General features: G+C 32.0%; 2 protein-coding genes and 1 long non-coding RNA gene across 5 annotated transcripts; 1 reads left to right on the forward strand and 2 right to left on the reverse strand.

Moving 5' to 3' along the window:
* Positions 1-415: 415 nt before the first annotated feature.
* On the forward strand, positions 416-7,981 carry LOC145950614 (uncharacterized). 2 transcript variants are annotated; one of them, XR_014428410.1, is made up of 2 exons: positions 416-954; positions 7,370-7,981. It is a non-coding gene; the product is annotated as an uncharacterized LOC145950614 (long non-coding RNA). The 2 variants fall into 2 exon arrangements; XR_014428409.1 differs by having other exon boundaries at positions 416-949.
* Positions 3,150-4,400, reverse strand: LOC109798289 (fasciclin-like arabinogalactan protein 12). Its single transcript, XM_083061834.1, has one exon. The coding sequence runs from the start codon at positions 4,272-4,274 to the stop codon at positions 3,471-3,473; it is 804 nt and encodes a 267-aa protein (XP_082917960.1). The 5' UTR covers positions 4,275-4,400; the 3' UTR covers positions 3,150-3,470.
* NF-YC10 (nuclear factor Y, subunit C10) lies at positions 6,531-10,000 on the reverse strand. 2 transcript variants are annotated; one of them, XM_020358531.3, is made up of 4 exons: positions 9,569-10,000; positions 9,406-9,490; positions 6,994-7,035; positions 6,671-6,886 (listed from the first exon to the last, which is right to left on the reverse strand). In XM_020358531.3, exons 1-4 carry the CDS (start codon positions 9,983-9,985, stop codon positions 6,792-6,794), a joined length of 639 nt encoding a protein of 212 aa, XP_020214120.2. In that variant the 5' UTR covers positions 9,986-10,000; the 3' UTR covers positions 6,671-6,791. The 2 variants fall into 2 exon arrangements, with proteins under 2 accessions (XP_082917961.1, XP_020214120.2); XM_083061835.1 differs by lacking the exon at positions 6,994-7,035 and having other exon boundaries at positions 6,531-6,886.
* Positions 10,001-25,413: the final 15,413 nt, after the last annotated feature.

Genomic DNA, 25,413 nt, shown 5'->3' on the forward strand with positions numbered 1-25,413 from the left:
TCTTACACTTTCTTCTTTTAGGAAATGAAAAGGTTTGGTGTAGAATTCTGTATTCTTAACTAAAATGTTTCACAAAATATGCTTGGGTTAATGCAGCCCCCACTTCAGATCACTATATATTAGACTATTGCATTTACATGTGTTTAATGTTAATCATCATCATCATTAGATGACCCCTGTGCACTTAGAAATAAGTGTAATGAGATTATCTTATACCGCATAGAATTAAGAATGTCTCAAGTCGTCAAATCTCCAAGGCAAGCTAGTTATCTCAAGGATGCTCAACTATGGAGGTGCTTTTGCAAGAAAAAAGACACCTTAATGACTAATGAACTAGAAAATTGATCGTAAAACTACCTAAAAGCTTATGAATGGTTTCATTTCATATATGTTACCTAATTTAAATTACTACTATATTGTGAGGGTCCGGATCTTGTGGAGGTTTAAAAATCTTATATTGGTAAGTTGTTATCATTAGATTAGATGCAATAAAAGGTTAAGATTTTGCCACCTTTTTATACAGTTTTGAAAAGAAAAGAAGTATACTCTTCCCCAACTTTTATATTATTTAAATGAATAGAACACTTGCCATTTCATTTTCCTCGTTGAATTGCAATATAAAAGAACCTTATGGATTTAAATCCTCCCGTTAATCCAAGTACCATTAGTTAACTTGAAGTTGGCTTGGGATGCTATCATTTCTTAAATAGTCTTATTCAGTAGATGCAATTTGGATGATTCAGCAAGAGATTACTAAAAATGAATTTTGTATTTTCTAATAAAGTCCTTTTTTAAAACATAACAAAGGATTGATATGAGGATATTACAGCTCCCTTCTACACTTTGCCAGCCAGAAGCAAATAATTGTGGAGATTTTCTTGATGGAATAATAAGGGTCATATGAGGATGATGCTTTGGGCTTTGGAGTTTGATTCCAACCTCCTTTAAGGTTTCGTAAGTTATTATTTTTTAGTTTTCATATGAATCTTTTGGGCATTGCTTTTATTAGTGGTTAGCTCCTTTTCTTGTCTTTGTTTCCACCAAAAAACGCTTGATAATTTAGCGCATTTTTTTTCTGGACTATTGACGGATGTGAGAAAATCAATGCATTTCATGCTAAGTTTGCTTTTGTTGCTCCAAAAGTCACACCCTCTAAAATCAACCCTTTCAATTTAGATTTTTTTTAAATATTTTCAAACTGATATTTAAGAATTAATTTTTTTCGAGACAAATTTCCAAACTGAATTTTATTTTTCTTAATGATTGTTTTTCACATGCACGTATAGTTGGAAATCCAAGCTTCTTAGTATGTTTGATAGATCCGATTATCTCCTATTTGAAACAATGTCATTTAAAGTTAGGCGGCAAATGCTCTTAATCATTATTAAAAATAATAATAATTCAGCCAACTTTTTTCCGGATCTGCCCATCAAAAGTTCTCTTCCACACCTTTCATATTATTTTAAGACATAAATGTATTTTTAATTTTTAAAATTTAGAATAAATTAATTTTTTATTTTCAAATTTAAAATCATTGATTTTAAACCTATAATTTTCAAAATTTTATTTTTAATCTTTCAGATCATTTATAATATATTTAAAAGTAATAGACAATTATACATAATTAATTGTGTTTAATGTGTAATTTTTTCTTTTTATCCATTTCGAATCAAACCGTATTTAATATGATATTTTTACTAATAGAGACATTAGTAGATAGGGATGGCAAAAATACATGCGGGTGGATAAAACCCGCTACAGATAATAAATGGATAGGCTAATTGGGTACCCGCGGATAATGGGGACGGATAATTTTTTACCCGTTTATAAATGGGGCGGGGCGGGTATGATGATATCCATACCTGCGAGTACCCTTTTAATATTATTTCTTAAATATCATAATTATCCTTGTACCACATAACCCTAAAACTACACTCTCTCATCTTATTTTCTTACAAAAGTGAGGTTGATGAAGTTACCGACATGTGTTAAGCATATTATAGAATTATGTTGGATGTAATTTGATTAATTTTCTAGCTTTGATTGGACTAATAAGATTTATGTATTTTAAGTTATTTACTTTCATTTGCAATTATGAGATTGAATTATTGTAGTTTTGTGATGAGACTTTAACTTATTTATGAGATTGATATATTTTAAGTTATTGATTATCTTGAATTTTTATTATTATTTCAACAAAATTAACGTTAAATAAAAGTTCAAAATTAACATTAAATTTTTATTTTTAATATTTTAATGACATTAAAATATAAACTTAAAATAATTTATAATATAATTCTTTTAATTTCTTAAAAATTTTATAAATATCCATGAATATCCATGGATATCCGTGAGTATTCAAGAAATTCATGAATACCCGCGCGGATATGAGATGGGTATGGGACCAATTTTTATTCAGCAGAGCGGGGGTGGGTTTACTATTACCCGCCTCCATGGAGCCCCATTGTCATCCTTATTAGTAGATAGGTTTTATGCAACTAATAGATTTCCTAAAAAAATTAAGTATAAAAATTAAAACAAGATTTTTTGAAATTACAAAACTAAAGAGATCAATTTTAAATTTGAATGACTAAAAATATATTTAAGCCTTATTTTAAATATATTATATTATAGTAAAAAGGATTTTTTAATATCTTTAAAATTTTAAACACTTTTGTACTTTTTTTATTTTACAATTAAAAAAATTATTAGGATGGATTATAAAATTATAAACTATTTCTTGAACACAAAATCGAACAGAAAAAATAGTCTTTTTAATTTTGTGATATATTTTTATAGATGTATGCAAAAAAAAAAAAAGGTAAAAACAAAAAAGAAGCAAAACTCTAAAATCATTGCATATATACAATGTCACATTATGTGAAAAATATTTGGAAAATGTTAGACGCCACTCATGTTTAAACACTTTGAAAGAGATAAGAAGAGAGAAGCTTTGAAAGAGATAAGAAGAGACAAGAAGAGACAAGAGATATGTAATGATATGAGATAAAGACAAATGTAACCGTCAAGTATTGTTTGGTTGTTTGAAAATGTGAGTGTCTAAAACAAATAAAAACCCAAAAATTTTATTGATCAAATTATAAAACTCTGAAATTATTGACCGGAAACTGTAAAAGGTATAATAAAAGTAAGCAAAACTTTTGTATCATTTTTCTATTAAAAGATCTTTGTATGCAAGCTTATACACAAATTTCTCATAAGTAATACACAAGATATGAATTTTTTCTTATGGGGGGAAGAGAACAACTAGTAGAACAAAGAAAGCCTTCATAAATCGAATATACATAATTTTCACGACAACCTTAAACTCGATTCATCAGAAAGGAAAATAAAACAACAAAAAAAAAGCCAATTATTTAAAATCACTGAATCTGCAAAATGTTGATCACCATTCACCTTTCCATGATTCCATCCACCCCATATGGTACCTTCAAACAATGCTTTCATCGTCACCACGAAAACGCTGCAACCAAAACTGTAACAACAACCCACATAACATGCCGTTGTTTCACACTGATAGCAGCAGATTCAGCATCATCTGCTTCAGTTGCAGTGCTGTCTGCAGATTTCTTCTTCGACCCTTTAGACTTTTCTGGCGCAGGAGCTGGAGCAGGAGGCTTAGCAACAAAGAAGTCACGTGGAAGAAGCACCTTGTCCACTTGATACACCGCAAGTTGGTGATCAGTGTACACAGTGCCACCCAATGTAACGTTAACTATTCCCGTTGTCATGTTCACTTGGTTTCCTCCTGAGCTTGTTATGTTAAGTGCCAACCTATCAGGGTTTTCACCAGCTTGTGTTCTTACAGGGTTGCTTAGAGTGTCAAAGTTTGACGTGGAAACGTATTGGGGTAGCAAGTGGAACTGGATGAGCTCATTCTTTTGTTGGTCATTGAGGGAGTTGAGGAAACCTGGTTTGAGGCTTGAAAAGGCGTTGTCGTTTGGTGCAAATAGGGTTAGGCCACCGTTTGAAGTGAGGAGTTGGGAGTTGATTTGGTTGGAGACTTGTGTGGTTTGAAGGAGGCGGATTAGGGTTGTGAAACCACCAGCCTTTTTGAGGATTCTGATGATGTCTGTGGGGGCTGAGGAAGGTGTCGGCGCCGGGGTGGCCACCGCACTGGCGGTGGCCGAGGCGGCTGGGGCCGATGCAGGTGATTGGGCTAAAGTGGTGGTGGAATGGGAGGAGAGTAGTAGAAGAAGTGAGAGAGAGAAGAGTAGTGGACGTGGATGATGCTTCATGGTCATGGTCACCATCTTTTGGTGAGTGGAGTGAGGAGGGTGTGGTGAGAATGGAAGGGTGGTCCTTGAAGTGAGTGCTTGATTGTGGGGTGATGATGGAGGGAGGGAAATATATGGAAAGCTGAAAGGGGGTTTGTGTATGTTTGAGTTAGGTGGAATGTTTCTTTAGAAAGTTCAGTTGTTAGCAGATCTGCGTGCTTGCACATCAATGAAAGGTGGTGTGTCATGGAGATGCATTACTTGGGAAGGCAGGAAAAACAGTGAGATCTCTAAGAAGGGGTGTGTGTGTGAGAAAATAAATAAATAAATAAATGAAGATCATATATGATAGCGTAGCATTCACTTGTTATTCTTGTGAAGTAGCAAAACAATCAAGTGCTAGCGGCTAATTTAAGGAATGAGTCCTTAATTAACTTTTGTGAGACAATTTGATTATGTTTGATGATGCATTTGATTTGGGTGAGTAACTGGGTTTGGATGTTAGCCTCTGACCTACGATTTTCTGTTAGTGCTACTTTGATCGGTATTAAATGCTAGTGGGACTCCTGAATTTGTTGATTATACGATTGCCTTTCTTAGTGTTTGATGGGGGAAGAACGACGGTTTAACACACGATTATTATATGCACTAAGCCGATAGAAATTTCTCTCGTTGTGATCGGGCTTCTAAAAAGAATGTTGAATGCAATTTCGTGAAAAACGAACGATGGCTATTTTAAGTCACAATTGAAAGTTTTTTACCAAATACATCAAATGATCAGGTAAGAAATCTCGGGAAACTTGAAATTCAAAGTCATATTTATGACCTACGTGTGTAAAGTCATCGTGCCATCAGACCACGGGATTTGAAACTTCGAATATATTTTAAAATTACCAGAAGCTACTACATTCCGAAATACGCACTCTAACCTGATCTTTCACGGTATCAACTATTAATCTATTATGTTGTGTCACAGACAATTATTTGATTATGTCTATAGCTTGTAAGTTGAGAGGTTCACTTCAAGGTAATAGTTTTTCTGCATTCTGGAAATCGGATAGAGACAGCCATCACCATTGACATTTAACAATCTCGTAATCTAGAACATTGTATACGAACCTCCCTTTCGGGTTTTGGTCGGACATCAACGTAGCTTTGAATGCTAGGCTAGATTAGAGCCAATACTTTATGATAACATGTGAGAGTGTTCACAGGGACTCCAACTTAATTAGATAAAACGTGTTTAATCACAGGGTTTTGCGTTTTGTGGATCTCAAGAATACGAATACATATGGGATGCTAAAAAAATTTTAAAAAGTAAAAGAGTGCGCATTAATACATTATGGTGGTTCACAAGAATGCTAATTTCAGGTTCTGGAGAATTTTTGCTGAGCCTTTTCACCACTTAGAATTAAGGAAGCCATAACTAGCAACATCATATTTCTGATTTATCAAACGAAAACTAGTTTTCCTATAAATAAAAAAACCAAGAGAAAAATAAATAAAAGAAATGTATTTCCTTCATGCTGGAAAATTGAGGATACCAAACAAAGAATAATTTTGGTAGAGGGTTTTGAAACTCCAATGCTAAAAATTTGGCCAATCCAATTATAACACAGATTATGGTTCAGATCTGTATTTTCCGCACTTCCTGACGTTATGAAATATTGTTGAATTACTATAAATTGGTATTTCCCTCTTACCCTCAAAATGACAATAGCCATCCAAAGATTAGGCATAACAAAGGAATGTACACCATAATGCATCCCAGAAGCAACTGAACTCATTTTCTAAATTAGTGAAAGCCAAAAAGTTTACGCCATTGTTGAACGAGAGAACTAGGAGGAGGAAAGTGATCAAAAGTCCAAAACAATTGTTTGGAAGTTTTAAGGAGGGGAAAAGAGTGAAGAATCAAGCGAATCAGAAAAAGGGGGCGAAGCAATTGGGGTTGAGTGAAGCAATTCTCACCCTCCCAATTTTCACAAAGCCGCAGTCAAAATCCCCCTCACATTGGTGGGGGGGGGGGGGGGAAAGGGGAAGGTTTTTAAAATTAAACAAGGGATATTAAACTTCATTGGCCCCAAATAACTTCAACTCTCCAGCAAGGGGAAGAAAGTTTCCCTCCTTTTCTTTCCTTAAGCATCCAAAACAAAGGAAAATACTCTCCCTCCATCCCATTACACACCTCCCTTCCATTTCCTTCTATTCAACTCTGCTCCCCTCCACTCAAAAGAATCCAAACATCATAGCTTAAGCATTCATTCCATCAAGTAGTTATTAATTCTACGAGTATTTTATATCTTTTCATGGGCAAATTAACTTCATATTTTCAACATATGGAATTTGACAGCTGCAGCATGCTCCCAAAGCAGGTCGAGCATTAAGCATGCATAGTCACTGAAATATCATGTACACTTACGGGAATTGGACTATTATAGAGAAGCAGGGACATAAATACAATATGTAAACTTAAGTACAGCATTACTCATCCCGGTGCATGTTTCCATTACAAAATGTGACGTGATTAAACAAAGTATAAGTTTAGATTCTCCACTAGATTGCTTTAGATTTTCTAACATCCTCCATTGTCTGATGAACTTCTCTCTCTCTTAATGCATCCTCAGCTTTTACTTTCTCAGGAACAAAATCTGAACAAGCAAAAGCAATGTAGAAAACATTGTAAGTAGGGTACGGTGAATACAGGGAAATGTAAACTTAAGAATAGGATAGCATTATAACTGGGATATGAAATTACCGGAAAGAAAGTCATATCTCCTCTGCTTACTAACAACATGCGCTGACAGGAAAAGCAGGTGACTAATCAGTGATTGGGAAATGTTTAATAGACTCAATGAGCATGAACAAGCTCAAGATCAATTCCTATGGTCATAAAAAGTAGTAGTTCTACAAGCCATTTAGGTCATACCTCCATACCAAATCTTATGGTAGTAAATATTTTAAATTTTAGCTGCCAACCAATTAAAAGGTTTTCACAACATTGAGCAATCAAACTCACCTGCCTTGCTTTTTCTCTTATCAAAGAGATCAAAAAAGTTAATGAAATATCGGTGCCTTATCAATGGGTAAGATTAATGACTTTCCACTTTACTCTTGATCTTTTTTCTTTTCAGGATAGATGTTTCCTTTGATATTGAACGGGGTAAGATAAGGCAACCTTCGCAATAACTGAGGACAGAGGAATTCTAGAAAAGACCAATAGAAGACATTAGAAAAACAAATACCATTCCCTTTGAAATTCCTCAGCACTGATGAAGTTGTACAATTTTTTTTACCACATCCCTATACCATTCAAGCATAGTTTATTAGCTTATTTTATTAACATACATAAATTGGAATGCAGGTTTCCACAAGCAAGTGACGGTGCTGAATCTGTTTCAGTGGCCAAATATAGTTCGTGGCACTTACAAGTTGGAGATATGCAGAATCTGGAGAGGTTTGATGATATTCATAACTGAATGAGTTGATAGCTATTCAGAGGTTATCAGAATAAATGATTCAAGAAAAGAAGTTTATCCGAACCGAATAATAGTTACCTAATGCTTAATATTCTTCAGTATGGGTATAGTCGCGTAGGTGTGTGGTATGCTACTTGGAAAATTTATGTTACACGGGTATACTTTGTTGATGTATTATTTAAATAAGTAATATGTTTTATAGTATTAATTAGTACCTTATTAATATAATTCTTTAAAGAAATTTAAAAAAGTTGCATTATATATATATATATAGGTACATTTAATCAATCAATATATTTCTACATGTTGGTAATTATTTTAAAGTAATGCATTTTAGTCTTTTCCAAGATGTTGATACTCACAAAACAAATTTTACTAATTAAAACTCTTAATCTTTTTTCCTTTTAAACCCCTCCCCCCTGCCTCTTCCTAATGCAAGAGCATCTGTTCTACTGTTCCACTCGCCTCTTTCGTCGTTTTCTTCCAGTTTGCACCATCCTGTCAAAGTCCCCTACCTTTGTTTTCTTCCAAAAGCATCTTTTCCCAGTCCCCTCTTCCATCATCTCCTACAGATCTCCATCAACCACACCATCTGCACTACAACTCCTACTCTGTCTTCACCCACATTCCACCTTTCATAAGGGAGTTGATCTATTTGGTGGTAACACTGATCTAAAATGTTTTTAATTCACATTAACAAGGGAAAAAACCAATATTTACTATTAATTTAATTTGGGATAGCTACTAGATTATGAGCTTCACTGTATCAGAACAAAACCAATATGATATTCCCTACCCTATCTTACGACAAAACTCTTACAAAGTCCCTCACCCCAAAAGCATGACCAAAAATGATCAGGAATTCTACCCAAGCAGTTCATCTTCAAATTATATTGAAAAAAAAAATTCATTATAAATATAAGCCTAAGAGAAATGTTGGGAACACACTCCGAGACACTTTTGAATAGACTCTCTAATTAATTGAAAATTATTAGAGATCACAAAATTTGGTCTCACTTATCTAAGCCTAAAACTCACAAGCCTTCAAAATTTTCAACTAATAATAATGAAAAATATCCCTGAGTTCCCAAAACATAGATATTAACATCATTGTTGGAAAACAAGCAATCAGAAAATGTAATTGGAATTGGACCATCCAGCCGAGAGTAGCAACTGCCTGCACCTTTCAGATTGATGCTTCATAGGCTATGGACTGTCCAGCCGAGAATCAGACCACCTCTAACCGGCCGAGTATGAAAGCTTCCATCAAGCCTAGCACCTAATATAGGTTGACTCGCACTTGTAGATCGCCGGAATCTATAGACAGACCACCCATTATAATCAACTCACTCCATCACATTGGGGTTTTGGGGTTCAAAGTGTACCGTGATATTCTAGATTCTTCCTACACATGACTAAGGCACCATTGGCACCACCCTTTCTTGCACGTGAGGGAGGCACCGTGCCATGCACAACACCCCTAAAAAGGCAGGAGCCACTAGAGGACACACTCATTAAATAGATAGTACTATAGAGGCTCGGTGTGGATTTTTAAGTTCATATTGAGCTTTAGGACTCACCAACAAGTATGTTCTGAGGCCTAAACAGTTATATACTACGTTACAGCATACAATTGACAATAGAATCCAATTTCAAACTTCATTGAACTCACATATCAATCAAGAAATTACCTAGGTGCTTGTAATGCAGCGATTTCTTGCGGTCCTGAACACAAGAAGCATAAGCGTCCTGCGTGAATTGCTCAAGGAACTTCTCCTGCAAGGAAAAAGGCAAACGATGAAGGAAAACATGAACACATGGAAACAGAAAACAACGCAAGGATTAGAAAGCTACCACAGCATTGTTGATGGCCAACAAAGCTTCCTGCGAAACGCGCATATCGGGATCCTCGCCCTTAATCATGGTCCTGATACGATTCATCGGAAACACGTTCGTCTTCGCCTCTTCTCCGTTGCATTTTAATCCCTTCTCGCCGTGTTGTTCCGAATTGCCATTGCTGAGCTTGAGCTTCTTATTCTTCTTCTTGTCGTTTTCCTCTTTCTCGACGGCTCTATCCTTCTTCTTCGTTTTGCTTTCGGTTTTCGTTTTCTTCTTCTCCGATTTCGGCGTGTTGGAGGGAGACATCGATATTACAGTGCAAAAACGCACGCACGCGGACACAGGACCCTCTGTAGTGTCGGAGACTGGTATCAAAGACGAAGCGTGAGGGTAGCTGGTTTGAATTTTTGTTGGGCTACAAATTGGGGCCATTTACCTTTTGTAGTCCATTCAGTAAAATGGGCCTGTTGTTGGACTCTTAGTGTTGAAACCAAACACAACTGTGCCTCATATTGGGCCTTCTGAAAAGACTCCATCTTAATATAACGGTTCATGATGTATACCTCTTTTTTTAAAAATAATTAAATTAAATTTTTTTTTTTTTAATTCCACCTGTAATATTTAATTTAGTACTTTTTTTTCACACATCTTTCCTCTTTTTTTCAATTTTCACATTTACCCCTTACCTTTCCTTCAACCTATTTTGGTAGATTGTTTTAATTCTTTTAATTTTACATTACTTTTTTCCCTTCTCCTCTTTCAATTTCCTTATTATTATCTCCTTTTCACACATGCAAAATGTAGAACTAGTTTTCAACAATATTATAGGAGTGTGTGTGATTTTCTCGACAATGTTGATTGTGTTTTTTTACATATTGTTCCGAAAAGTACTTTCCAAAAGTATAAAAATATATATATATATATATATATATATATATATATAATAGAAAGATCTTTCTAAAGTACAGCTCCTTTATTTTCTTTTTAAAAATTATAAAATATTTATAGTTTTTTTAAAATAAAATAAAATAAAATAAAGTGTATATATTATGAACCTAATATAACATGTATTTGAATATAAATATTTTTCGGATTTACAATATTCATTATTAGCGGATAAAACCACAGATTAACTCCTTGGATATAGAATCTCTTAATATTCAATGTGAAATAAATGTGTATTTGGTTACAAGATATTCACTTATTTTATTTCACATTAAATTAGTGCATATCTTTTGATTCCACTATACGCATTTTCGCAAATCTTTGATATCTAAAGACCTTTTATATTCATCATTCTCGTCCACCAAAAATATAGAATAGGTTATCACTTTTGTAACTGAGAACCGAAATGTTGAAACATGAAAATGAAGATTGGTAGGTTATATGGCAATCATTCGGGCAGCACTTGATGACACAGACGTGGATATTGCCTAACATCGAAACTACAGTGTTCTAATTGGATTTGTCGGTGTTACAAATGTCATTTTTTAATTCCATGCCCATCTTAACTTTGGAATGGAGGAATTTTAATTAGGTAGGAATAGGATGATGTTGTACTCCTTTTTATGTTTGGTTGATTAGTTTAGGTTGAATTTCAGGCTGTGAATGTGACATTGATACCGAATGTGAATGATTGACTAGTATCAACCTTTGTTTGGGATGGACGAGTGTCCACTATTGTTACTATCATTCAGGATTGTGCTTCCCCCACTTTCGTTTCAGTCATAAAGTATAAAATTGTAATTTTGTTATGTTATTTCTAGAGAAGCGAAATCACATATCTGTGTGTGAAAATCCTCATTCTTGCTGAAACTTTATTTGAATATGAAGAATGTTTGATCACGTGGTTTCACTTGGCGATCATCTCAGTTCTCACTCACGGGATTATTAGAAGATAATTGTGGTTGCTGCGGGTTGGTTGATGCATCATTCTTACTGTGTAATGTGTGCCATAACTGACACCCTTTTCTGATTTTTATTTATCCTAAAAAAGAAAAAATTTAAGACATGATTCGTGATGCCTCAAAATTGCTGACAATCAAAGTTAAAAATATATTTATGTAACAAAATTTTTATTCGTCAAATATTATTTTAAAATTAATTAAAATCAAACTTTGAAATATTAAATTATTTAATTTAAGTTAAGAATTTGAGAGTGATATTCCTTTCTTTAAAAAGGTATTTTTCTCTTAAAAATTAATCGACACATATATTAAATATGAACCTTTTTTTGTGGTAGTGTAACACTGTCATTTCATAACTATATTGTTTGATTTGGGAGTTGTTGTTGATAATTATATAATTGAGATATTCTAAGAGCAAGTTGATCTCTGGAGGATTGGATCAAAGATAAGTGAAATCAGCTCAGAAAAGGTATAGAAGGAAGATTTTCTTTTTTCAAAGGAAAGATTCAAAATTCTTAGAACTTTGTAGAGAAACTAGAGAGGATACTACTCTTGTTTTTTTATTTCTTCCTTCCTTCCTTCCTATATTTTTCACTTGAACTCTTTCTTCTCTACCATTTTCACAACTGATCATAAGAGGTGGTGAGGAAGTCTGAATTCCACGGTCAGAATCCTTGAGCCAGTGGTGTGTGGAGTCGCTCCTCTTCATTTTCTCTTGTGGATTTGAGTCTCCAAGAGGTAAAGGAAGCAATGATTCAATTTAAGTGTGCAATTTGTGTTGGTGATGATTGGAATGAGTTGCTTATTTCAGTTGATTGATTCAATGATGAAGTTGAAAGGGATTTTCATGGAGGTTCATGATCGATTAGTGATTAGTTTCAGTTGCATGTTGTTTTTGGTGATGAATTTATATTGTATATGTTTATAAATTTTGTTTATTATGTTGCATGTTATTGGAATTTGTTGCTTTTCAAGTATTTGGCAAAAATCAGGTTTTGCACAAGTGCAGAATTTGATATTGCATCAAGTGTGCTTTCAAGGCATCGAGCGTGGTTCTAAAAGAAAGGTTTTTGTCTCACTTATGTTAGGCGCGCATGATCGGTGGCGCCAAACATGAGGAGAGAGACTCGTCTTAGGTTGGAATTACATCGGGATGTAAGTTGAATGATGTCGGGCATGAGGAGAGAAACTCATCTTTACTTGGGTTCACGTTAGACATTAAGGTGTGTGGCACCAAGCATGAGTCAAGTAGAAAGATTTTTACCTGATCAAGGTCAAGCGTGGATGTTGTCATGCCAAGTGCAGGAGTGTGAGGCACTCTCCACTTCAACCACACCGGGTGCGAGTGACGTGACACTTAGCATGGGCGGTCAATGATATCGAGGACACGATGAGTGGCGTCAGACGCCAGTTGGATGATTAGAAGTTGCTTTTTAATGATGTTTTACAATTGATTGATGAAAGATAAGTTGTATGCTAAACAATTGGTTGTTAAATGTTGTTTTACAATTGATGTGTGATGAATAAGTTGTATACAAAAACTTGTTGAGATTTCCGTTGAAGTACTTTTGTTATAATTGAAATTTAGTTTAATTCTATCAACGGTCTCAAACACGGCAAGTATACCGGCCGTTCAAGTAGTAAAAATATCGTATCCACAGGGATTAGAAGGTAAAATAAGCATTTATTGACTATTCGTGACTAAAAAATAATTCCAATTTCATAATTTGTCATGTGAATTCAAGGTTAAGACTATTGGAATGAAAGCTGTAAATAAATATTGGTTTGTGAGTGGAAAGGGTAGAAATGATTTTATGGTTTTGTGAGATTGTGGGGTCAGATTTCACCAAACGTCAAACTAATGAATCCTTAATCTCTTGTTAAATTCATTGCTTAGTCAACCCAATAGTTTACTCAAACCTAATCCCTTAGAGCAAGAGCCTAGATGTGGATATTGAATATCAATCCCTTGAGTACCTAATATCTACATCCGCATTACGGGCTAGGGTTTAAGACTACTAATGGGCTAAGCTCCATTCCCAGATACATTTCCCACTAGGCATTTGTTTCAGAGCTAGTTTCAAAGGTATTTCCCAATACTCAATGGAACCTTAAATCATGCAAAGGGTGATCAATCCAAAGCAAGCATTAAGCAAAGAAACAAACACAACAATGAATGAAACAACAAATATATATATCATTGAAAACGTAAGGATTACAATAGAGTATGTTGGCTACATCTAACCCCACAAAATGGGTGAAACCACTCAACAAAGAGGGCAAATACAAAATAGAGATGGAAGAGGAAGTGAAGAACCGAAGGAAAGATCCGCACACGGACGATCCCAAGCCCTGGGAATCCCTTCCGCAGCTCCTGGAGGCGCCCAATGTGAGAATGGAGAGAAAGATCCCCGAAAATGGCTTCAAATACGAGCCTGAGAGATCAGATTAGGGTTCCGCGCCCGGCGCACAATTCTTCGCGCCCGGCGCAAGTTCTTCCAGAGAAGTCAAGCACTCTCTGTCTCAACACAAGCCCGGCGCAATTCCTTTTGCGCCCGGCTTAATATAACTGGCAGAGATGAAATACTCTGTTTTTGTCACGCCCAGCGCAGGTTATATTGAGCCCGGCGCAGAACCTCTTCTCTGCTCCTTAGCTTCTTAGGTTTCCAATCCTAAGAGTCTTCAACTTTCCACTCTTCCTCAATACCTGCACAAAAAATGAGGTGGATTAAGGTATTGTTAGATGAATTTGGGTTAGTTATATCTGCACACAAAATGAACCAAAAAGAGAACAATTATATTGCAATGGTTCAAAGGATGAGTGGAATTTGTTCAATAAGCCTCATCCAAAAAGAGGTAAAATTGAGACTTAACAACTCCCCCAAACTTAGAACCTTGCTTGTCCTCAAGCAAAAGGTAATTAATCTAGCAGATAACAAACAATGCAAGTGAGTCAATTTCTACATCCTAGTTCACTTGTATCTTCTTTTCGCAAGCATGAACCTCAGATGAATTTCCAATCACAATTATTGCAATAGAACATGACAAGGTGCAAACAAAGGTTTCAAAAGAGATCAAAGAGCTGAGAAGAGTAATGACTATCTGTGTATGCATCCTCACTAGGAAAATGTTTCTCTCTATGCACACTAGTGTATCAGGGTGAGTGTTTCTCTCTAGTCTACTACTCACGCCACATAATTCAACTTTGCTCTTCGTTTCCAAATGAAACCAGTGGTAAAACAAATGCAGACACTTATCACAAGGTCTTTATTAGGGCAATCTGGGTCAAGCAGGGTCAAGCAGTAGCAGTTTTATGGTTTTTCAAGGATTGAAGGTGCTATAGCTTAAGAGAGCAAATAAGATTTTTCAATGATGTCCCTCTCCATACCCCATTATAACAATTTGGCACATGCCCTTTACCTGATCCAAGCCATTAGCCTTTATGAGATGCATATTTACATTTTTGCATCTTAATATTTTTGTTTTTGTTTTGCTTTGTTTTTTTTTTTTTTTTTTTTTTTTTTTTTGTAATGGCTGACCACATACTTTCTTCTTCCCAAAATTCCCCATTCTTCAACTCCCCCAAACTTATTTGATGTCATCAGTTTGCTCTCTTAACCAAAACAAGGGTTATGGTTAATTTTTCATGGTTTGGGACAAGTGGAAGGTGTGGTGTTTAGGCTTAGAAAGGTATGGGTCAAGTGAAGAGTGGAGATGGCTTTTTGGCTTAGATGGTTAACAAAAGATGGAAATGTGAATGCCTTGATCATATAAGTGCACAACATAAGCAAACCACCAGGGAAACTCAAGCAAAGTCTATCATGCAACCTAAGTGTAGTTCACTCATAGGTATTTAGGCTCACACCTCACCTGGCTATGCATGCACAACTATCAAACTCAGCTCAGTTCTATGATCAACATTGAAACCCGTATGCAACTAGTTATGAACTAAAGATCTAATGTGACTTGAAAATGTCTAAGGTACACACACCATAAACATCAAGCAAACTATAATCCAGAATCGATCACAAGCAGAACAAGTATCAACAAGATTAAAAACCATGCTAAGGCAGACTATTCACAAAAGAACCAACAAAGTAATCATCAAAAAGACTATATATAAAAATAGTTAAATACTGAAAATAAAAGACAGAAGAATAAATTGCAATAGACAAAGGTAAACTAAGGTAGGCTCCATCTGCTTCCATCTATGGGGTCTGGTCATCATCATCTCCAAGAGCTGCTCCACCATCATCAACTCCATCAACCTCAGCAGCTCCACTCCCCCAAACTTAGGAGCCTGGTCCCCAGGCCAACCAGTATACGCCTGAAAGTCCTGGTAACCAGAAGTGATTGCAGAGTGTACTCATGAAAGAACATGGTGAGCACAAAATTTATACACAGTGATGACCAAGCAAATATAGCAAAAATGGAGAATATCCTTAGACCAAAATTAAGCACAACATGCATGCACACGGAAATGAACTATAACAATGCAACATAAAGCACACAAACATACAACATACAACAGAACATAAAGAAACATGATTGAAAACAGATAAATATGGGCTGTCAGGAATGTGGTGCGCCGGGCTTAACACAGATGCGCCGGGCTTAATATCAGTAAAAATCAACGAGGTTTCAAAATCTGATATCGCGCCGGGCGTGCGTTAAACGCGCCCGGCGTGGTGGTTCCAGAGACCAAAAATTGAGTATTAGGCCGGGCGCAAAAGAGTCACGCCCGGCGCATAGTCACTTTAAAAGGTCAATTTGCCCAGGTTTTAAATTAGGATCAGGCCTTATTTCCACCTAGACACAGAATTGCCTCATTCCTCACATTCCAAACAAAATGTACCCTATATTTACCCATTCAAACATGATTCTAACAACTAACACATAACACAAACAACATATACCACAAAACATATAACACAAAACACAACACATAATACAAAACAACACTTATAACACAGAACAACATGCAACAAAAATCTAAAACACAGTTCAGATCTCTGGGTTGCCTCCCAGGAAGCGCTTGTTTACTGTCCCGAGCCTGACGGTGGCCAACTTGAAGTGCTCTACTCTCCTTCTCCTCCTGTTGCTCTTGTTCCTCCTGGCTTTGTGCTCAATCTCATGATTGCTCAACAATTGCTCAGAGGGATTGGTCAATCTTGTTCATAGTACCTAGCATACAAGAGAAAGTAGAGGACTAGAGCGCCCAGGTCAGCTTCAACAATTCATTGCTACCATAAAATGAAAATAAAAGTAAAAGAATAAGTCACAAATAGCTATAAATACTAAATCGCCATTCTAATCCCCGGCAACGGCGCCAAAAACTTGTTGAGATTTCCGTTGAAGTACTTTTGTTATAATTGAAATTTAGTTTAATTCTATCAACGGTCTCAAACACGGCAAGTATACCGGCCGTTCAAGTAGTAAAAATATCGTATCCACAGGGATTAGAAGGTAAAATAAGCATTTATTGACTATTCGTGACTAAAAAATAATTCCAATTTCATAATTTGTCATGTGAATTCAAGGTTAAGACTATTGGAATGAAAGCTGTAAATAAATATTGGTTTGTGAGTGGAAAAGGTAGAAATGATTTTATGGTTTTGTGAGATTGTGGGGTCAGATTTCACCAAACGTCAAACTAATGAATCCTTAATCTCTTGTTAAATTCATTGCTTAGTCAACCCAATAGTTTACTCAAACCTAATCCCTTAGAGCAAGAGCCTAGATGTGGATATTGAATATCAATCCCTTGAGTACCCAATATCTACATCCGCATTACGGGCTAGGGTTTAAGACTACTAATGGGCTAAGCTCCATTCCTAGATACATTTCCCACTAGGCATTTGTTTCAGAGCTAGTTTCAAAGGTATTTCCCAATACTCAATGGAACCTTAAATCATGCAAAGGGTGATCAATCCAAAGCAAGCATTAAGCAAAGAAACAAACACAACAATGAATGAAACAACAAATATATATATCATTGAAAACGTAAGGATTACAATAGAGTATGTTGGCTACATCTAACCCCACAAAATGGGTGAAACCACTCAACAAAGAGGGCAAATACAAAATAGAGATGGAAGAGGAAGTGAAGAACCGAAGGAAAGATCCGCACACGGACGATCCCAAGCCCTGGGAATCCCTTCCGCAGCTCCTGGAGGCGCCCAATGTGAGAATGGAGAGAAAGATCCCCGAAAATGGCTTCAAATACGAGCCTGGGAGATCAGATTAGGGTTCCGCGCCCGGCGCACAATTCTTCGCGCCCGGCGCAAGTTCTTCCAGAGAAGTCAAGCACTCTCTGTCTCAACACAAGCCCGGCGCAATTCCTTTTGCGCCCGGCTTAATATAACTGGCAGAGATGAAATACTCTGTTTTTGTCACGCCCAGCGCAGGTTATATTGAGCCCGGCGCAGAACCTCTTCTCTGCTCCTTAGCTTCTTAGGTTTCCAATCCTAAGAGTCTTCAACTTTCCACTCTTCCTCAATACCTGCACAAAAAATGAGGTGGATTAAGGTATTGTTAGATGAATTTGGGTTAGTTATATCTGCACACAAAATGAACCAAAAAGAGAACAATTATATTGCAATGGTTCAAAGGATGAGTGGAATTTGTTCAATAAGCCTCATCCAAAAAGAGGTAAAATTGAGACTTAACAATAAGTGTGGCATGGTGAGATGTTATATGAGTTGATATGATATGAGTTGAATGTGTTGTGAAGTTGTAAGTCATTGTAGTTGCTTAGATTGATTTTTTATGTTGTTTGCTCAAGATGTATGTTGTTTACGTTGCTTAAGTTGACATGTTATAAGGTTGAACATTGAATGTTGTATGTTGTTAAAGCTGATAAGTTGAATGTTGGAAGATGAATGAGTTGTTAAGTTGATAAGCTATAGATATGTAGGTTAGATACATTTCTTAGTTACGATGCATAGAAACTAAATGAGAGTTAAAGATATTTTCAAACGCAATATCCCATTGTGCGGATATATGTTGTGGTGCTCTAAGAGCCCGATTGAACCCTTCAATAGGTAATTTGGTCTCTGAATGGGTAATTTGTTTTTCAATTGTTTCCTTTAGATTTTATGTGATATCCATGTATGGACAAGGTCGAGACACACATGTATAAAGCGACCAATTGAATAAAGTATCGGGTCGGAGACTCAGTCTCTAACCTATTATTAGAGGATTGTAGTATTTGAAGGGTAGTCAATGGGTTAATTCCATAAGTGACTTAGTGTTGCAAACTAATATCGTGGCCCATACCAAAATTGCTCCATCTTGACATAGTACCATACTTTCTTGTTAAGTGGTGAAATCTGAAAAATCAATATATCTTATGTTAGTTGTTGTTTCTAGCCTTGTGCTAGTCGTTATTTATAGTCTTAACATCAGTCGTTATTTCTATTATTCTAACTATTGTGATTCAGTAGAGTCAAATTACTTAAACTACTCAAACTCATATGTAAAAGATCTACGTAGTTAACATATGTGATAACACATTAGATAATGTATGTATGTTGTTGTGAAGAATATGTTGTGAGTTGTTTAATAAATATGATAATATTGTCCCGTTGTTAGATGAATTATTTTAATATGATGATATTTATATATTGACATGTGTTAAACGATGATAGACTTCTTCACACTAAATTCAATTTGATTCAACACATTCAGTATTCACCTCAATTCTTTGGTGAGAGAGTTGTTTAGGATAGTGAGAACGATGCTTCCTCATTTTCTATGGTGATTTATATCATTTATTTTCTTTTCCATCTTTTTGCATATGTTATATATAACTTATGTGAAAAAAAAAGGAAATTGTATCAATTTGATATCCAAAATAAAATAAAATTACTACATTTATATCATTTAATTAATCTACATCGGACAACAAGGTATAAAATGTGTTTTTGTAAGTAATATAAAAAATATTTAATAGTAAAATATTTTTCTTTCATTTATATTATTAATTTACACCCATCTCAAAATCATAATTAACATTCTATTTGAAACTTTGTGACAATTACTCAATACAGTAATACGTACGTAATTTATTTATTTATTTTATCATCTCTATCATAACTCTAGTAAGATACATGTCCGTCTCACCATGCATCATAAGCCTCGTAATAGAAAGGATTCTCACACTTCACAATAGTACATTAATAAAACACAACACTCAGTCCACATTAATTACAAATAAATTGTGACTATCATGTTATAGGTATATCATTGTCTAGAACTAGAATGATAGATAGATTATAGATAGTAATATAATTATGGATAGAGAGGATAGTTGAAATCTATTTGTAATGTGAAGTGGGTGTTTTGTTTTATTATTGGTGAATGTGCACCAGGATAAGTTTTTTGTATTCTTACTCTCTTTTTATCTATTTTGACACACTTTATTTTATGTTTGGTACAATTATTAATACATTTCTTTGATTTATAAAAGAAAAAGACAAGATGATAGACAATTGTATTTATGGTGATTCAATTATAATATTTTTGTTAAAAAAAGTTTGTACCGAAATAAGACATAATCTCATATATATATATAAAGTCAAAATCAACCATTAATTTCTGAAAATTTTTAATAAAACTACAAAATTGAATTCAATTTAAAGTCTTAATTAGGAGAAATAAAAAATACTTAACCAGTTATATATCACCCTCGTAGAACGATTCAACTACAATGTAAGATAGTGTGACATTTTCTTTTGTTATTGTTATCACTTAGTGCATGTTTGGATTAGTTTTTGAAACATGATTTTACATTTTCTCTCTACGTTAGATATCAATTTTACGTGAAAACAAAAAAATTTTGCTTCAAACAAACGTGAAAATTCAGTGTAACTTGTATATAGTGTGCTATTTTCACTGTAACAATATAAGATCACGTATATAATGGATCAACAATCTTCAAATAAAATAATGTTTAACCGTTCAACTTGATCAACAATATTGTAATCCTACTTACTGTCCAAGTATCTTGAATTAATTGGTTGACTGCACACGTGTTTTCTCTTTGTCTTTATGCTAAGCCTCTCGAAAGACTAGACAATAAATTTAAAGGAGGTGCATATGATTAGCATATTATATTACATATTTTGTTTAGTTTATTTTAGAAAAAAACAATCATTGAATTTTGTAAGAATTACGAAAGGGATTTGAATATATATATATATATATATATATATATATATATATATATATATATATATATATATATATATAAAATAATACCAACAAAGCATATCCTAATTAATACATAAGAATTCAATTTAGTAAATAACATCGACAAAAAAATAGAAAATTGCAAATTAGTTTTTTTATACGTGCAAATTACAATTCAGATGCCAAAGAATCGATGTAGTACAGCTATTACATATTATTCATCTATATATTGTCAGTATATTTACACTGATAGTTAATTAGAGCTATTAATAGTGTTTTTTATTTTAAATTAATTAAATGAGCAGATAAAAAAATACTATTAACGGTTTTGATTGACGGTTAGTATAAAAAATTTTTATACTAACTGTGTATAAGTGATTAACTCAAAAATAAATGCAAATAACGAGATATAATCATATTAAATGATTCGATAATCACATTAAATATACTGAGGGTTCATGATTTTTAAATGTATTTAATAAAAAAATCAATTATATGTTTGAATTATTTTACTTTTGTTTTATGCAGACTACAAACGTATAATGACAATTGACGACAATCTTTCTTTCTTCTATCAACCGTTAATTTCATTATAAATTGTTGTTTAAATGAGTGATTTAGAACATAGTTTTAAAAATCGAATCCGTCATCAAATTGATTAGGATACTGAATCAGTGAGTTAAAGGTTGAATTAGTAAGTTACTAATTGAATTGCATGACCTGATTTTTATTAATTTTTTTAAAAAATATTCATATTAAATATATTTTATACTTATAAATTTCAATAAATTTATATCTTATTTTAAATTTTAATTTTCATCTTATTTAAAATTATCTTTATTTTTATTTTGTATAAAGAAATACATATAAAAAAATTAATGTTCAACTGTATATTAATATAAATTAAAATATAAATAATATGTACATATATAATATACTTGTAATTGACATCACAAAATAATATATGTAATACTATATAAATATTATATTATTGAATATATTATTTAAAATTAATAATATATTACAAAATTTTATTTAAGTTGCATATATTACAAACAAATATATTAAAATAAGTAGTTATTATTATGTTTAATAAGATTTTTTGCTCTTTCATTAGCATGATTCAATTCCCATTGTTATTTGTGGTTTGTGTTCTTTAAAAAAAATTAAGGTTGAGCCAGTTTGACCCACTAGTTTACTAGTCGAACCAAAAATTGACCGGTTCACTCTGATTTAAAACGGGTCAAATAATTTGTTGAGTTTTTTTTTGCCACTTATCGTCTTAGTAAAATTTAAATGTTCCATTTGTCTATGGGTGTTCATTACAAATAATATATATTGTTGAGATGTGTAATAATTGATTTTTATATGAGATGTGAAATAATTTGAAAAACTATATGTACCATAATTTTTAAGTAATCAATTGCTATAAATTCTTTAAATTGATAATGTATCAACATTAATTTTTTTAAAAATTATATATATATATATATATATATATATATATATATATATATATAAAGAGAGAGAAGAGATTTACTTATTTCAATAATAAATCTATTTAAACTTATTTAACTTAATAACTCGTATTTTACATCAAATTTTAATAATATAATTATTAAATTAAAAGTTTTTAATGCATAGATCAAGGCGATAAACTTTTAAAAAAAATTAAAAATTACTTGATGCTTTATTTCATTAATTCAAATCGACGTATAAAATATTTTTATGATTATTTATCAATTTGAATATATATAGAGTGAGAGAGAGAGAAAAAGAAAGGAATTACTTACTCTAAGAATAAGTTTTCTTATACTTACTTTATTCAATAACTTATATTTTTCATCAAATTTAAACAATTCAACCATAAAACTAAAAAATTTTAATGTATAAATCAAATATGTAATTTTTTTAAAATTAAAAACTATTTGATACTTTGTTTTGATAATTTAAATCAACATATAAAATATTTTTATGATTATCCAAGTTAAGGAAGCAAAGTATCAAATAATTTTTATTTGTAAAAAAATATATAGACTTAATCTATATATTAAAAAAATTTAATTCAACGATTGGATTATTAAAATTTAATATAACACATAAATCATTAAATGAAATAAGTATAGATAGATTTACTCTTGAAATAAATAAATCTTTCTTCATATATATATATATATATATATATATTATTTTTATAAGAAACTATGACTTATTTTCACAAGGTCAATCCTTATAAAAAATAAAATGATATTTTTAATGTCTTTATATTTAAGATGATGATAAAATTTTGATCCTTAATTAAAAAATTCAAATACTAAATCAATTAAGTTAATGACTTTTAATTAATATATCTATACTAATATATAAAGGGGATACCCTTTTCAGTAACTACTTTGGTCTTCACTTTTTTGGACCATTATACATTTTTATTTTAAAAAAATTAGAAAAATATTTTTTAATAAAATTTAAGAACTTAAAATTAATAGATTAATCATAATACCAATTATATTAATATACTTTTATTATTTAATTTATATTTTTATTTTATTTTTAATAAAGGCATGGAGTGCCTCAACTCCACTAGTATAAATAAAGGGAAAGAGCTAATAATTATATACTTTTCACATATTTTTCTAATACGAATATTATTATTAATTAGTGTTTATTAAAAATTGACAAGATCCATTAAATTTGTATATTTTAGTTTTTATTAAAAAAATACAAAAAAAAAATATTAAAAGTGTATTTTTAACATTTTCTGTCTTTAATATTATTGCTATGAATAATGATAATTGTGGTGTGACCTGTGACCATGACTCGCGATATTTACTTTTCACTTTTACATGACGTCATTATTGCGGTGGTTGACTCAAAATAAAAGCATCACCTATTCCATCAAAAATGATTAAAAGTACAGTACTTCCAAACCACCATTTAATAATTTCCAAGATGAAAACATAAATATTCTATAGGAGTTTAAGATAATAATAAATATATTAATACTATTTTGTTAATATAATTCTATTAAAATAGTTTACTGTTTTAATAAATATATAATTTTAATTGTGTTGATTGAATACTTTATGTGTGTAAAAAAAAATAATATATATATATATATATATATATATTACATTAAAAAGTAAGATATTAATATAAAACTATAATTATGATAGGACAAATGAAATATAAAAATAGGTCAAGTTGTATTTTTATCCTCTCTATATATTAAATTCATATAGTTTTAATCCTTATATTTATAATTTTACATTTTTTATTTTATAAAATTTGTAACTTTGATCTCTTCATTAAATGTATATTTGTTGATTGTCAAATTATAATGTTAGTAGTGACTTAAAATAGTTATATAACATGATAATTAATATTTAATAATGTTTAGACTAAGTTGTACTTCTAGTTATTATTTTATTTCATTTTTTTTCTTATTTTATCATTTTATGAGATAAAAATTAAAATTAAAATAAAATTTTATTTAAATATTATTAAATGTTACATCATCCTAATTGTAAGCAAAAATTACATTTTTATTTGATCTTAATTATAAAAAAAAAAATCATTAGTTTTTGATACTCAAGATTAAATTTTTTTTTATCATTTATTTATTGTTATCTTTATTTCCATGTATTCATTTATGATTAATATTAAATATAACAATCACTTTAAGTAAATGTTATATTTATAATAAAAATTGAATTTATAATATAATTAATTAAAAGTAATTATATATTATTGATCTTAATAATTTATCTTATATTATTTATAATTAGAATCAGAGGGGTAATATTAATTAACATATAATCTATTTTGAGTTTATTTAATATTCTAAAAATATGGTATTGGATATAATATATTACAATTTTAATATCAACCAATAAATATTTAATGAGAAGACTAGAATTACGAATTTGAGATTATATTTCTTTTTAAAAAAAATACAATTTTGTTGAACAAATAATATAGTATAATAAATAAAAAATATAAAAGAGATAATAATTGTAACCTAGTAGTACTAAAAAAATTATAGAGATGCCAAAAATACTTGGTTAAGTTAAAACAAAAAAATAGTTGAAAAAATTAGACTTATTTAATCTAATGGACCGACTGACGGATTAATTCGAATCATAAAATAAATGATTTATATATATATAAAAAAATTAAAAAAAAAATTAGGTGCAATGTCAACTCGCTTTACAAGCATTAGTAGAGTTAATCCGAACCATTTAACAAGCTCACTCAGGAAAGAGAATTGTTTTAGTAAACCTCTTTAATAATGACTTTGATTCCCATCCATAAATTTAAAAGGAAAAAAAATAGTACCAAGAATATTTATTGCATCTTAAATTAATTTTAACTCATATCTTAACTAGGAACTTTTTTATATATCCATATAAGATTTATAATTTTACTAAAATGATGGACGTAATAATATACTTGAATCTCGGTGAATTTTATAGTAACTAAATCCTAACATTTAATAGTTTAACATTAATACCATTAATTAAAATAAGGTGGCTTAAGCCCCATGAGTCATGAGTCATGACCAGCTTAATCTAATTATAATCCAAAGAGAAGCGAAACCATGCTAAATCCAAAAGCTGCGGCAGTGTGAGCTCAGAAGCAATGGAAGACAATAACTTATAACGCAAATGACCTTATGAAAATAACCACCATATTTAAAAGCTTTAAATATACTATTTGCATGCGTGTCGTGCCCTTCAACGAGTACCATAAATACGTACCACT

The sequence above is a fragment of the Cajanus cajan genome, chromosome 8 (genome assembly GCF_000230855.2).
Source record: "Cajanus cajan strain Asha chromosome 8, NIPB_CcT2T_4, whole genome shotgun sequence".
NCBI lineage: Eukaryota > Viridiplantae > Streptophyta > Magnoliopsida > Fabales > Fabaceae > Cajanus > Cajanus cajan.